Source organism: Oncorhynchus keta, chromosome 34 (assembly GCF_023373465.1).
Source record: "Oncorhynchus keta strain PuntledgeMale-10-30-2019 chromosome 34, Oket_V2, whole genome shotgun sequence".
Taxonomy (NCBI): domain Eukaryota; kingdom Metazoa; phylum Chordata; class Actinopteri; order Salmoniformes; family Salmonidae; genus Oncorhynchus; species Oncorhynchus keta.
In genome coordinates this window covers 26,513,484-26,528,939 of record NC_068454.1, presented here as the reverse complement: position 1 = coordinate 26,528,939, position 15,456 = coordinate 26,513,484, and the positions used below count along the sequence as shown (strand labels likewise).

General features: G+C 46.0%; 1 protein-coding gene across 1 annotated transcript in view; it reads right to left on the bottom strand.

Moving 5' to 3' along the window:
* LOC118366639 (titin-like) overlaps nt 1–15,456 on the bottom strand; it is a 180,290-nt gene that overhangs the window by 16,667 nt on the left and 148,167 nt on the right. The window contains exons 179-194 of the mRNA XM_052493512.1: nt 15,123–15,419; nt 14,336–14,923; nt 13,923–14,225; nt 13,520–13,816; nt 13,123–13,416; nt 12,624–12,923; nt 12,230–12,532; nt 11,749–12,054; nt 9,874–11,640; nt 9,371–9,664; nt 8,956–9,237; nt 8,539–8,838; nt 6,363–8,429; nt 5,963–6,265; nt 5,539–5,850; nt 5,108–5,398 (exon numbers count right to left, since the gene is read on the bottom strand). Coding sequence (XP_052349472.1) covers nt 5,108–5,398; nt 5,539–5,850; nt 5,963–6,265; nt 6,363–8,429; nt 8,539–8,838; nt 8,956–9,237; nt 9,371–9,664; nt 9,874–11,640; nt 11,749–12,054; nt 12,230–12,532; nt 12,624–12,923; nt 13,123–13,416; nt 13,520–13,816; nt 13,923–14,225; nt 14,336–14,923; nt 15,123–15,419 — 8,304 coding nt within the window. The remainder of the gene's footprint in view (nt 1–5,107; nt 5,399–5,538; nt 5,851–5,962; nt 6,266–6,362; nt 8,430–8,538; nt 8,839–8,955; nt 9,238–9,370; nt 9,665–9,873; nt 11,641–11,748; nt 12,055–12,229; nt 12,533–12,623; nt 12,924–13,122; nt 13,417–13,519; nt 13,817–13,922; nt 14,226–14,335; nt 14,924–15,122; nt 15,420–15,456) is intronic.

The following is a 15,456-nucleotide window of genomic DNA, read 5'->3' as shown; positions in this document are numbered from 1 at the left end:
ATAGCCGTCTTTGTTTCAAAGATAATTGTGTAGTCTAGAGCGATTTCCTAGGTTAGCTAGCCAGCTATTGTCGTTTTTTAACGCAACGTAACGTAAACAACACTGCTAGCTAGCCAGCTAGCCCCCGAATAGTAGCACTGTAGAAACTATTACACTCAACGGAACGACTTGATTAGTGTAGTGTCAACAACGCAGCTACTGCCAGCTAGCCTACTTTAGCAGTACTGTATCATTTTAATCATTTTAGTCAATAAGATTCTTGCTACGTAAGCTTAACTTTCTGAACATTCGAGACGTGTAGTCCACTTGTCATTCCAATCTCCTTGCATTAGCGTAGCCTTTCTGTAGCCTGTCAACTATGTGTCTGTCTATCCCTGTTCTCTCCTCTCTGCACAGACCATACAAACGCTCCACACCGCGTGGCCGCGGCCACCCTAATCTGGTGGTCCCAGCGCGTACGACCCACGTGGAGTTCCAGGTCTCCGGTAGCCTCTGGAACTGCCGATCTGCGGCCAACAAGGCAGAGTTCATCTCAGCCTATGCCTCCCTCCAGTCCCTCGACTTCTTGGCACTGACGGAAACATGGATCACCACAGATAACACTGCTACTCCTACTGCTCTCTCCTCGTCCGCCCACGTGTTCTCGCACACCCCGAGAGCTTCTGGTCAGCGGGGTGGTGGCACCGGGATCCTCATCTCTCCCAAGTGGTCTTTCTCTTTTCCCCTTACCCATCTGTCTATCGCCTCCTTTGAATTCCATGCTGTCACAGTTACCAGCCCTTTCAAGCTTAACATCCTTATCATTTATCGCCCTCCAGGTTCCCTTGGAGAGTTCATCAATGAGCTTGATGCCTTGATAAGCTCCTTTCCTGAGGACGGCTCACCTCTCACAGTTCTGGGCGACTTTAACCTCCCCACGTCTACCTTTGACTCATTCCTCTCTGCCTCCTTCTTTCCACTCCTCTCCTCTTTGACCTCACCCTCTCACCTTCCCCCTACTCACAAGGCAGGCAATACGCTTGACCTCATCTTTACTAGATGCTGTTCTTCCACTAACCTCATTGCAACTCCTCCAAGTCTCCGACCACTACCTTGTATCCTTTTCCTCTCGCTCTCATCCAACACTTCCCACACTGCCCCTACTGGATGGTATCGCGCCGTCCCAACCTTCGCTCTCTCTCCCCCGCTACTCTCTCCTCTTCCATCCTATCATCTCTTCCTCTGCTCAAACTTTCTCCAACCTATCTCCTGATTCTGCCTCCTCAACCCTCCTCTCCTCCCTTTCTGCATCCTTTGACTCTCTATGTCCCCTATCCTCCAGGCCGGCTCGGTCCTCCCTCCCGCTCCGTGGCTCGACGACTCATTGCGAGCTCACAGAACAGGGCTCCGGGCAGCCGAGCGGAAATGGAGGAAAACTCGCCTCCCTGCGGACCTGGCATCCTTTCACTCCCTCCTCTCTACATTTTCCTCCTCTGTCTCTGCTGCTAAAGCCACTTTCTACCATTCTAAATTCCAAGCATCTGCCTCTAACCCTAGGAAGCTCTTTGCCACCTTCTCCTCCCTCCTGAATCCTCCCCTCCTCCTCCTCCTCTGCAGATGACTTCGTCAACCATTTTGAAAAGAAGGTCGACGACATCCGATCCTCGTTTGCTAAGTCAAACGACACCGCTGGTTCTGCTCACACTGCCCTACCCTATGCTCTGACCTCTTTCTCCCTCTCTCTCCAGATGAAATCTCGCGTCTTGTGACGGCCGGCCGCCCAACAACCTGCCCGCTTGACCCTATCCCCTCCTCTCTTCTCCAGACCATTTCCGGAGACCTTCTCCCTACCTCACCTCACCTCGCTCATCAACTCATCCCTGACCGCTGGCTACGTCCCTCCCGTCTTCAAGAGAGCGAGAGTTGCACCCTTCTGAAAAACCTACACTCGATCCCTCCGATGTCAACAACTACAGACCAGTATCCCTTCTCTTTTCTCTCCAAAACTCTTGAGCGTGCCGTCCTTGGCCAGCTCTACCGCTATCTCTCTCAGAATGACCTTCTTGATCCAAATCAGTCAGGTTTCAAGACTAGTCATTCAACTGAGACTGCTCTTCTCTGTATCACGGAGGCGCTCCGCACTGCTAAAGCTAACTCTCTCTCCTCTGCTCTCATCCTTCTAGACCTATCGGCTGCCTTCGATACTGTGAACCATCAGATCCTCCTCTCCACCCTCTCCGAGTTGGGCATCTCCGGCGCGGCCCACGCTTGATTGCGTCCTACCTGACAGGTCGCTCCTACCAGGTGGCGTGGCGAGAATCTGTCTCCTCACCACGCGCTCTCACCACTGGTGTCCCCAGGGCTCTGTTCTAGGCCCTCTCTTATTCTCGCTATACACCAAGTCACTTGGCTCTGTCATAACCTCACATGGTCTCTCCTATCATTGCTATGCAGACGACACACAATTAATCTTCTCCTTTCCCCTTCTGATGACCAGGTGGCGAATCGCATCTCTGCATGTCTGGCAGACATATCAGTGTGGATGACGGATCACCACCTCAAGCTGAACCTCAGCAAGACGGAGCTCCTCTTCCTCCCGGGAAGGACTGCCCGTCCATGATCTCGCCATCACGGTTGACAACTCCATTGTGTCCTCCTCCCAGAGCGCTAAGAACCTTGGCGTGATCCTGGACAACACCCTGTCGTTCTCAACTAACATCAAGGCGGTGTCCCGTTCCTGTAGGTTCATGCTCTACAACATCCGCAGAGTACGACCCTGCCTCACACAGGAAGCGGCGCAGGTCCTAATCCAGGCACTTGTCATCTCCCGTCTTGATTACTGCAACTCGCTGTTGGCTGGGCTCCCTGCCTGTGCCATTAAACCCCTACAACTCATCCAGAACGCCGCAGCCCGTCTGGTGTTCAACCTTCCCAAGTTCTCTCACGTCACCCCGCTCCTCCGCTCTCTCCACTGGCTTCCAGTTGAAGCTCGCATCCGCTACAAGACCATGGTGCTTGCCTACGGAGCTGTGAGGGGAACGGCACCTCAGTACCTCCAGGCTCTGATCAGGCCCTACACCCAAACAAGGGCACTGCGTTCATCCACCTCTGGCCTGCTCGCCTCCCTACCACTGAGGAAGTACAGTTCCCGCTCAGCCCAGTCAAAACTGTTCGCTGCTCTGGCCCCCAATGGTGGAACAAACTCCTCACGACGCCAGGACAGCGGAGTCAATCACCACCTTCCGGAGACACCTGAAACCCCACCTCTTCAAGGAATACCTAGCCTAGGAGGCTCATGGTTCTCACCCCCTTCTGTAGACTTACACAGTAATTATGACAACTTCCCGGAAGACGTCCTCTAACCTATCAGAGCTCTTGCAGCAATAACTGATGTGATTCATCCAATCAAAGGATCAGATAATGAATCTAGTACTGAAAGCATAAGCTGCAGCAAGCTAGCACTGCAGTGCATAAAATGTGGTGAGGAATTGACTCAAAGAGAGAGAAAGACAATAGTTGAACAGTTTTGAACACAACAATTTCTTCAAAAATTAAGGAGAAGCAAGAGAGAGAGCTAGCCTGCTGTGCCACGAGAGATTCAGGGTTCGAGTACAGGCTCTGTTGCAGCCGGCCGCGACCGGGAGACTCATGGGGCGGCACACAATTGGCCCAGCGTCGTCCTATTTAGGGGAGGGTTTGGCCGGCAGTGATGTCCTTGTCCCATCGCGTACTATTGACTCCTGTGGCGGGCCAGGCGCAGTGCACGCTGACACAGTCGCAAGGTGTACGGTATTTCCTCCGACACATTGGTGCGGCTGGCTTCCGGGTTAAGTGTGCATTGTGTCAAGAAGCAGTGCTTGGTTGGGTTGAGTTTCTGAAGAAGTACTTTACTGATTCCTCCAGGCCAGTAATTCTGAACAAGGTATTCCTGCATTCTGCTGAAACTGTTTTGTAGGATTTAATTGAAGCTTCACGTTTCTCAATGATGTAGTTGTTCACAGGGGCTCCACCGTCAATAGATGGTACATCCCATGTAATGACGACAGACTCCTTTGTGTAGTCTTTGACTCTAACTGAACCAGGTGGTCCAGGAGTGTCTGGAAAATACAGAAATTATTAAATGACTGTTCACGGCTCTCGACCTTCACCTCTCCCGAGTTCATACGGGGGTTGCAGCGATGAGACAAGACTGTAACTACCAATTGGATACCACAAAATTGTGGAGAAAAAGGGGTAAAAAAAAAGAATACAAAAAAAGAGAGAGACCTATGTATATATATATATATTTTAATTTTTTCACTTTAATTTACTTAGCTAGCGAATGTTCTCTCTGCTACCGCACGGCGGTGCCGGTGCACCAAGTCTAGGTCCGAGAAGCTTCTAAACAGCTTCCACCCCCAAGCCAAAATACTCCTGAGTATCAAATGGTTACCCAGACTATTTGCATTGTCCCCCCCCCACTTTACACTGCTGCTACTTTCTGTTGTTATCTATGCATAGTCACTTTAATAACTCTACCTACATGTACATATTACCTCAACTAACCGGTGCCAGAGCACATAGATGCAAGAAGGAATTATAGCTACAACTATCAAAGTGATCATGTATGTGGCTGCTATGAAAGTTAACTGTGTTTGCGTGTGATCAGGGGTGTAGTCATTCAGCCAATTCTTAAATGGAGGAAAACAGAACAAAACAGGGAAAACATACCTGAACTCTTGTTTGCAACTATTAGACTAATGATTACACCCTAGATCAGCTAGATGCAGGGAAGAGTGTTCAAGGCAGTATTGAATGTGTCACTGTCTGTCACCTTGATTACTCAAATTTCTGTCAACCAGTGTGTACCTATGTTGTAAACTTCCATTCATAGGCTACATTGTATCAATCTCATGATCGGTATAGGGAAAATGAGCTGGGTGAATGGAATATGAATGAGAGTCATCCAACATGCTGTAATAGAAATACAGTAAGACCATGCTCATTAAAAAAAATATTGTCCTCCGTCATCTTAAACGGCACCATACCACCACTGTATTATAGTAATATAGTAACATTTAGTTGAAAACTATTTTGTTTCCATGTCATTGCAAGTGTATATGTCTTTGTGTCTACTTTATGTTCTTACCGAGTACTTTAACGTTGACAGACGCTGTCTTGGTTCCACTGGCGTTCTTCACGGTCAGAACGTATCTTCCTGTGTCATTTCTGTTGCAGGACTTGATGATGGCCATGGCTCTTGAACTGGTGTATGTCAGGGAGTATTTCTCTCCCAGCTCCAGCACCTTGTCACCTTTGGCCCACCATACTATGGGTTCGGGTTTACCACCAATTACACCATCAAGGACCAGGTCTGATCCAGCCCGGATAGTGACATGCTCTCCAACAAGAGAGCTGTTAAGTTCAGCCTTGGGAGGAGCTATAAGACAAAAATAAAATATAAATTATGAAATAATACATACATATATATATATTAATATATAAATATGTGTATATATATATATATACATATGCATAAACTTGACAGTAACGTAACATTATCTAACAGTAGTATCTTACTGTATTCATCCTTGCAGGTGATCGGTCCTGTTGTTTCAGATGGTGCACTGTGAACTCCAGCTCCATTTTTGGCAATGACACGGAATTCAAATATTTCTGCTTCACCCAGTCCTCCAACTGTGAAGTGAGTCTCTGTGATGGTGGTGTAGTTACATTTCAACCAGCGGGCGTTATCCCACTCATCATCACTCCACGGCTTGCGCTCCACGATGTATCCGACAATCTTGCTGCCACCATCATTGAATGGTATACCCCATGCAATAGTTACTGAGGACCTTGTGACATCAGTCACCTCAGGTTTAACAGGAGGATCTACATGGAGACAAAATGAGAATGTACAATCAGTGCAAAGGTCAACAGTCAACATGGAACATTCCAGAGAGTCCAAATATTTAGAAAAATGTCCTTTGAATGTTGCACTTACCGACTGGGTTCAAAGCCACTACTGGTCTTGAGGCCTCACTGGCTTTGCTGAGACCAGAAATATTCATAGCATAAACTCTGAACTGGTACTCCAGGCCTTCAATGAGACTAGAGACTTTGTATTGGGTATCCAGGCATGGAAGTTTGTTCTCCCTGACCCAAAGAATGGTGTTTCTCTCCTTCTTCTCTATCCAGTATCCAGTCACCTTACTGCCGCCATCAGCGTATGGCAGATCCCACTTGATCCCAATAGCCGTAGCAGATACTGACACCACATCTGGGCGAGTTGGTGGACTTGGTGGAACTGATATTGAGAATAAGACAAAACAATTAATTATTATGTGTCTTCACATTTTCAAACCATTAAAGCAAATGTAAATTGATTTTACACATGAACTTACCAAATGGATGCTCAATGACAACAGCTGAAGACTCAATGGACTTGCTCACGCCATACTTGCTCTCAGCAGAGACACGGAAGGTGTACTCCATGTATTTGGTCAGATGGCTTACTTTGATCGTGGTGCGTTTACAACTTGAGTTCACCACTTGCCAGGATGTTGATCCAGATTCACGTTTCTCAACAATGTAGTTGTCGATATCTGTTCCACCGTCATCCTCTGGTGCTGTCCAAGCCAATGAGCAGCCCTCTGATGACACTTCAGAGATTTCAATGGGTCCTACTGGTGGAGTGGGTCTTCCAACAACGTTGACAGTAACAGCAAATGTCTTTGCTCCGGCGGCATTGTCCAGAGTGAGGTAGTATTTTCCACTGTCTCCTCTCTTGCTGTCTTTTACCACCAGGGTGGTTCTTTCTGTAGTAGTCTTGATGATCACTCTATCAGTCTCTTTTAGCTTCATCTCCTCCAGTTTCCAGGTGGCCTTTGGAGCTGGTCTGCCACTGATGGGGATATCAATGGTGAATGCATTGTGAGTCTTGCATGTGATGAGCTGGTTATTTATGCCACTGAGATCTGCTGTGGGCTCAATCTTGGGCTCCTTGATGACAACGGATGCTAAGGCATCTCTTGGGACACTGATACCAGCCTCATTGATAGCCTTGACGCGGAAGTCATATTCTGTGTTCTCAATCAAGCCGTCAATGACTAACTTTAGGTGTTTGGTTTGACCGCCAACAATCCAGCGATCAGAGCCCTTTGCTTTGGCCTCAGCAATGTAACCTGTGATGCGGCTGCCACCGTCGTGTTCAGGTTTCAGCCAGGCCAAGATAGCAGTAGAATTAGTAGTGTCAATAACGTCAAGACTCTTGGGTGGAGCAGGGACCTCAGTTGCAGTGATCGGTTCAATCATCTCACAGGGTTCTCCCCTGCCATATGTATTTTCAGCGATGACTCTGAACAGGTAAGGTACACCTATTTCTAGGTTGGTCATTCTGATCATTTGGCGTGAGGATTTTTCGCTGACTGACTTCCAGCTGAGACGACTAGCCTCACGCTTTTCTACGATGTAGTGCTGAATACGGGCTCCACCGTCGTTGGCTGGAGCGTCCCACAGCATTGTCAGAGCTCCCCTGGTCACATCCTTAAAGCTGATAGCTCCTGGAGGTCCAGGTGTATCAAGCACCTTCACGGTCAATGTGATAGATTTTCGGCCCCCGTTGTTCTCAAGCAACAAGGTGTATTTTCCAGAGTCAAATCTGGTACAGCTCTCAATGGTCAAGGTACTGTATGTGTCAGTTGTGTTGACATCTGCCATAACACCAAGTTCACCACCTGCCTTGGTCCATGTAGCCAGCGGAGTTGGTTTACCACAGAAGGCAATATGAAGAGTGACGGTGGCCCCGTTCCTCACAACGTGTGTCTGTTTGAAGTCTGCATCAAGGGTGATTTCTGGTGACGTCAGTCTATCAACAGCTTGCACTGGATTAGGAACTGCACATGCTTCTCCTTTTCCAGACCCATTCACTGCACGCACACGGAACCTATATTCCTCTCCAGCCGTTAAACCTTTAGCGGTGTATCTTGTGTTGATGCAAGTTGCTCTGTTGACTTGGTGCCATTCATTAAGGCTTGCCTTGCACATCTCAATGACGTAGCCAATGATCTCCATACCACCGTCAAACACAGGCTTGATCCATTCCAGGGTGACAGATGACTTTGTGGAGTCGGTGACCTTCACCAGAGAAGGAGCACTTGGTGCGCTTGTAGGCTCTCTGCACTTAAAGAGTCTTGATGTGCTGCTTGCTGGTCCGATTCCGGCACCGTTTTCAGCCATGACACGGAATTCATATTCATTACCTTCGTTCAGGTGTGTCACTCTGTGTCTGAGCTCAGTGATTGGTCTCTTGGATGAAACCTTCACCCATTGCAAGCTCTTCTTCTCACGTCTCTCCAGGATGTAGTGTTTGATCTCATTTCCACCATCTGATCTGGGTCTTGTCCAGCCTATTGTGATTGTGTCTCCAGTCACATTTGTGGCGTCTGGTGTTCCTGGGGCTTCTGGAACGGCTGTGAAACAAAACATTTGTTTGTTTTAGTTAAACATAACAATTTAAGTTAATAACAAATAATTATGTGTCAGTCATCTCTTTAGATCTTGTTGTTTGATGGAACTTACTGAATTGCATCTGTGCAATGAATGGATCAGAGTCGAGAGGACGTCCAACTCCGAACTTATTGACAGCAGAGATACGGAACTGGTACTCGTTGCCCTTGATCAGCTTGGTGGCGTTGAATGAACAAGCTTCACACTTGCTTGTCATCATTGCCCAGGAGATCCTAGATGTTTCTCTCTTTTCCACTGTATAACAGAGGATTGCAGCACATCCATCGTTCTCTGGGGGGTTCCACCAGACAGTTGCCTTTTCTGCAGTGATACCAGTGAAACGCACTGGTCCCTCAGGTGGTCCAGGGGTATCTAAAGAAAGCATACATTGTTAATGGTAAGCATGAATTCCCCCACTTGTTGTTAAATCATCTGCATCACAATTTGAGGGAAAATAAATAATGTAACTCTTTTTATCTATAAACCAACCTGAGACTCTGATGTTGACACTCTCTGTCTTAGTTCCAGAGCTGTTCTTGGCTTCCACCATGTACACTCCGCGATGGTCGCGATCAGCATCTCTGATGAACAGGTGGCTGGAGCCGATGTTAGTGGTAATATCAATCAACATCATCTTGTCAATCTCTTTACCGTCCTTGTACCATATGACCTGCGGCACTGGTCGACCCGTGATACTACAGTTTAGTTTGATGTTTTCACCAGCCTTGTACACAAGAGCAGTGTCGGCTCTGAACTCAATGTCGGGAGAAACTAAACAGAGAGACACAAAAACATGACATTAATGATAAATGTAATCACATAGAGACAAACTTAGATAGTCAGACAAAATAAACAGGTTGTATAATGTACAGTTTAATGTTTATTTAATATAATGTATAATTACCACTTTCATCTTTTGTCATGACATAGCCCGATGACTGTGAGGGTGGACTGACTGTACCGACAGCATTTCTGGCAATCACTCTGAATTCATAGCGATCACCAGGCGAAAGTCCGGTGATGGTGAATTGCAAATCACTTATGTCGGTGAAGTTGCATCTCAACCATTTGCCTCGACCTTGACGTCTCTCCACACTGTATGCCACAATCTTAAATCCTCCATCTTTCTTGGGTATATCCCATTTGAGAGTGACTGTATCTCTTGTGACATCAATGACGTTAGGAGTACCAGGTGGATCTAGGGGGGAAAGGAAAGGTCAGGTTGCTGAAGTAGTGTATGTTCATAAAGAATGTATGTTCATGATAGCAGACTGTTCATTGAGGAAAAAACAACAAGGTAACACTTTACTGTAGTCCCCATTATGTATGCATTCATAAAGCCGTTATAACAGCTACACAAGACATTACAACATCTGTCATAGACAGTCATAAATATTTTATACTCACCAACTGGGGAGATTGCGAGGGCATGTTTGCTCTGTTCACTGACGGGACTCAGGCCAGCATTATTCTCTGCATAGACTCTGAAGGAATACTCCAGTCCTTCAATCAACTGAATGATTCTGTAGTCACGGGCAGAGATGATGCTGGAATTTACTTTAGTCCACAGCAGGCTGTTTCTGTCCTTCTTCTCAACATGGTAGCCGGTGATTGGTGAGCCACCATCAAAGCTGGGTGCTTCCCATTGGATAGTCATGCCGTCACTGGTAACGTTGTATGTGACTGGTTTTCCTGGTGCACCTGGTGGCATGTACTGGTGTTGGGCGATCACGTCTGGTGAATTCAAAGAATCGCTCACTCCGTATTTGTTCTCTGCACGTATTCTAAACTGGTACTCTGTGCCCTTGACCAGGTTGGGTATCTTGAACGTTGTCCTCACCACACTGGAGCAAACCATCTTCCAGTTAGCCTGGGCCGTCTCTCGTTTCTCCACACTGTAGCAAGTGATGTCTCCACCTCCATTGTCCTGTGGTTCATCCCAAGATATAATGATGCCCTGTGCTTTGACCTCATCAAATCGGACCGGTCCAACTGGCACAGAGGGGGGTCCGAGAGTGATCACATTGATGTCAAAGAAGTTCTTGATAAGCTTGTTGTTCAGAACCAATGTGTATAGGCCTGCATTCTCTTTCTTTGCGCTTCTGACTGTTATAGACACTTTGTTGTCTGTTTCACGGAAGCGAATCTGTTCACTTTCTTTCAAAGGAATGTTTTCCTTCATCCATCCAACAGATGGCTTTGGTTTACCCTTAAATGGCATTTCAATATGGATGTTTTGACCGACACGAACAAAGAGTTCGCCATTCGGATAATCTATCATGTTGGCCTCAGGTGGAATAATGAACTCCTTTACTGTTATGGGCCCAATCTCAGAGAAGTCACTGATGCCCTTCTCATTCTTAGAAAACACCCTAAAGTTCACAACAGAATTTTCCTTCTGGTTTTTAACTTCACATGTGCAACGCTTGCATGTTGTAGCAACTGTCCAGGATTCTTCCTCTTTAGTTTTCGTCTCAATGACATAGTCCGAAATGTGGCTACCTCCATCATGGTCAGGCTTGGTCCAGTGAAGAGTCACTGATGTCTTAGTAGCGTCTGTCATGACCAGCTCTTTGACTGGTCCGGGGGTCTCAGTGGCCCTGACTGGCTCTGCAGTCTCACATGTATCACCAGTACCATGCTCATTCTCAGCAGACACTCTGAAGAAGTAGGCAATTTCATCTGACAGACCGTCGATCTTGTATGATGTGTTGGGGCACTCTGATGACACGACTGTATACGCTCTGTTGTTAGCGTCTTTCTTCTCGACAATGTAGTTGGTGATTGGGGAACCACCATCGATCAGAGGAGCTTCCCAGCTCAGGGTCAACTTGCCTCTGGTGACATTCTTGATGATCAGTTTTTGGCAAGTGGATGGGGTGTCAAGAACCTTAACAGACACAGTGATGAACTTGGACTCGCCAACACCGTTCTCAATCTCCAGGTAGTATTTGCCACAGTCGTCGCGGGTGACCTTTGGAATGACAAGAACTGTTGTACGTTCTGTGCTGGTGATAGTGTATCTTGCATCGCTGGCCATGTTCTTGTCATGTCTTCTCCATGTACAGTTTGGTGCAGGTCTGCCCTTCAGTGGAATAAACACCTCAATATCCCTTCCTGCCTTGGCGGTGTATTGAGTCGTCATGGGAACATCCAAATCAAGATCGGCCTCCTCTGTTAGACGGAAAGGAGAGAAAGAAAAATAGGTAAGAGATTTGGTACTAGTGCAATAGGTACAATGTTAACATATTAATAGAATGTTGTGAATATTTGAATACGAACCAAGAATATCCTTGGATTGAACAGGCTGGTACATCTCGATTGGTTGACTGGGTCCCAGACAGTTGACAGCAGATACACGGAAGAAGTAATAGGTTCCTGGTTTCAGGTGATTCACAACATACTCTGTTGTCCTCACTTCTCCATTGTGGCTGATGACAACCCATTCCCTTTCTTCAGAGTTCATCTGCTCAACGATATAGCTGGTGATCTCGCTGCCACCATCATACACTGGCGCCACCCATCCCAGGGTGATGGATGTTTTGGTGGAGTCGACCACTCTGAGTTTGGTTGGTTCACCTGGTGGGTCTAAAATTAAGAAAAAAATACATTGTTAAATGTAAGAGAAATGTAATGAACAAGTAGTAGAAGAAACATGAAACACGCTATGTTCTGACTGTAAGTTGCTGTGGATAAGAGTGTCTGCCAAATAACCCAAATGTAAATGTTATGTTCCAGGATGGCAATGAGGAGAATAACATACCAACTGCATCAGCAGCTTTGAAGAGGTCAGACTCTTCGGAGTATGGACCAGCTCCAGCCTTATTGACAGCACATACACGATATTGATAGTCCTTTCCAGTGAGCAGGTTGCTGACTTTCTGTCTTGTATCACGAATGGTGTTTTTGATAACCTTGAACCAACGCAAGCTTGTCTTCTCTCGTTTTTCCAGGTAATATCCATCAATGTCACTTCCACCATCAATTCCAGGTCTTTCCCATACCACCGTCATTGAGGAGTGTGTGATCATGGTGACTTGAGGCTTGGAAGGTTGACTTGGAGGAACTGCAAAAAAATATATTCATGTTAGATCACGTTGGGACCAAAATACTAAATGTTCAGGTAGCTGGACAGATGTTGCTTGTTTTATCCTTACCAAAGGCATTCTTTGCTTCTACGGGTTCAGATTCCAGTGGGTCTCCAACTCCATATTTGTTCACTCCTCGGACTCTGAAGATGTACTCATTGCCTTTGATCAGTCTTGGGACATTCACAATACATTCCGCCCAATTCTCAGAGATAATGGACCATTGAATTCTACTGGCCTCCCGTTTCTCCACAATGTAGTGGGTTACCATTGCGCCACCCTCGTCCTCAGGAGGATCCCACATTATGGTGATACTGTTAGCAGTGACCTTTTTGAGCTGAATCTTGCCAGGTGGTGGTCCTGGTTTATCTGATAAAGACAAAACATTTGAATAATACTATGTCACTTTGCACATGAATTGTTTTGGTTATTTGCTAATTAGAGATATTGAGTAACTATTGAGTATTGACTACTGAGTATTGAGTAACTTTCCATATGATTTTCGATACTGTGCCAATAGTGTAGACATACAGGTACCAAAATAAAAATGATAAGGAGCAATACGTACCAAGAATTTGTACTCTGACATAGGCATATGCTGAGCCCAAAGAGTTTTTAAGCCTCATCTCATATGTTCCAGAGTTGAGACGTGTGGTATCCCTGATGATAAGAGTGGAACTATCAGCAGCGTTCTTCTGTACCAGCTGAGCCTGGGCACCGGACTCAAGTTCCTTTCTGTCCTTGTACCACTCAATTGTCGGTGCTGGTTTGGCAATGATTCCAAATCTAAGCTCGACAGTGGTTCCAGCTTTGTGTTTCACAACCTCGCGATATTCATCAGGAATTTCAATCTCAGGGGCACCTATGATATAACACATAAGATGCATTACATTAACTAATAGTTCAATGGAATGTTCAATGAAATGTTAAATTCCTACTTTTATCATATTTGGAACATAACCCACCATATGTATCCACGCAAGTTGCAGGGCCTGCAATGATGGATGGATTGCTAATTGATCCAACTGCATTCTTTGCCATGATTCTGAATTCATAGGTCTCATCCTGAGTAAGTCCTGTCACAGTATAATGTGTGTCAGAAACATTGGTCAAGTTAGCCTTCGTCCATCTGTCCTTCTGGCCCTCTTTCTTCTCAATCAGGTATCCTGTGATCTTGCTACCGCCATCATAATTGGGCTTCTGCCATGCAATGCTGATGGAAGTCTTTGTGATGTCAGTGATCCTGACATTGGTTGGAGGCTCTGCAAAAACAGATGTGGAGGTTCAGATACCGTAGATGATTTGTTAAGTTTAGAGGACACACAGTAGTATTCAATCACGAAAATGACAGTAACCAAGTCGACTTACCGCAAGCGTCAATTGCAAGTACTGCGTCTGAGATTTTGCTGAGCGGACTGCATCCAGCTGCGTTTTCTGCTGTAACCCTGAACTCATAGATGAGGCCGGCAGCAATGTCTGGCACTTTGTAGTGTGTGGCACGGATAACAGTCTTGTTAACCTTCTGCCAACAGATGCTGTTTCTATCCTTTATTTCCAGGTGGTATCCAAAGACATGGCTTCCTCCATTGGAGGCTGGCTCCTTCCAGGCTACAGTGATGCTCTCTCTGGTTACAGATGTAACCATAGGAGCTGATGGAGCTACAGGGACGGCTAAAATGAAAGAAAATAATATTTTGTATATTCCGTATTTTTTAAATATGCAGGTGTATATATACAGTACGAACAGAACACATAAATTAATAGAGTGGTATAAAACTCACTGTAGGGCAGATCTACTCTGACGATTGGAGAGTCAATGTGCTCACTGACACCGTAGCGATTCTCAGCCCTGATTCTGAACTGGTACTCCAGTCCTGTTGTAAGCTTCATGATTTTCATGGTGCATCTTGCGACGGCCGAGGAGATCTCAGTCCAGTTGGCGTTGGTTGTTTCACGTTTGAGGATGATGTAATTTGAAATGGTGCTTCCACCATCATAACGAGGAGGACACCACTTCAGACTCACACTGTCTTCTGTCACGTCAGTCATTTCCACAGGACCAACTGGGGCGCTTGGTCTATCCAGGACCACAATGTTAACGAAAGACTTGGTGGTTCCACTTGTGTTGGAGGCACAGATGTCATATCTTCCTGAATCAATAGCAATGCTCTCACGAAGAGTAATGATGAGGTATTCAGGAGTTACTTCAGAGTTGAATCTCATAGTTGACTTCAGTGCAACATTGTCCTTTGAAAGAGAAACCTTTGGCATAGGTCTGCCAGTAAGTGGGATCTCACATTTCAGGTTTGATCCTGCTCTGACATAGACTGTATTGTGGGGGAACATCTTCATGTTGATCTCAGGAGGTTCTGTTGAAAGAATATGGATCATTATTAAGGAAAAGTAATAATTATTATCTATTTGAAGATGTCAAATCAAAATGAAACACTCTACATGTAAGAATATGTTTTTTTAACCAGCTTTACACACATAATGTAGTACTATATTGGATTATGCTCAGCAATTTTGTACCCTCACTATAAAATGTAGGACTGGGGAAAAACTCACCATGCTGGTCTTTAACTGTTACAGGCAGAATCATGTCTTTAGCATCACTGAACCCAGCATGGTTTTCAGCACGAACTCTGAAGAAGTATTCAGCATTTTGCGTCAGACCATAGACCACAATGTGGGTGAACTTGGTGACACCAACATTCACCCATTTATCCTGACCCTTCTCAAGAGCATCGATTTGGTAACTGGTGATTCTGCTACCTCCGTCTTGCTCGGGCTTTCCCCAAGCAAGTGAAACACTTTCCTTGGTGATATCGGTGACTCCAAGTGATGCTGGTGGGCTGGGTTTTTCTGAAATCAAGAAGAAACATGGACATTTTTACAACAT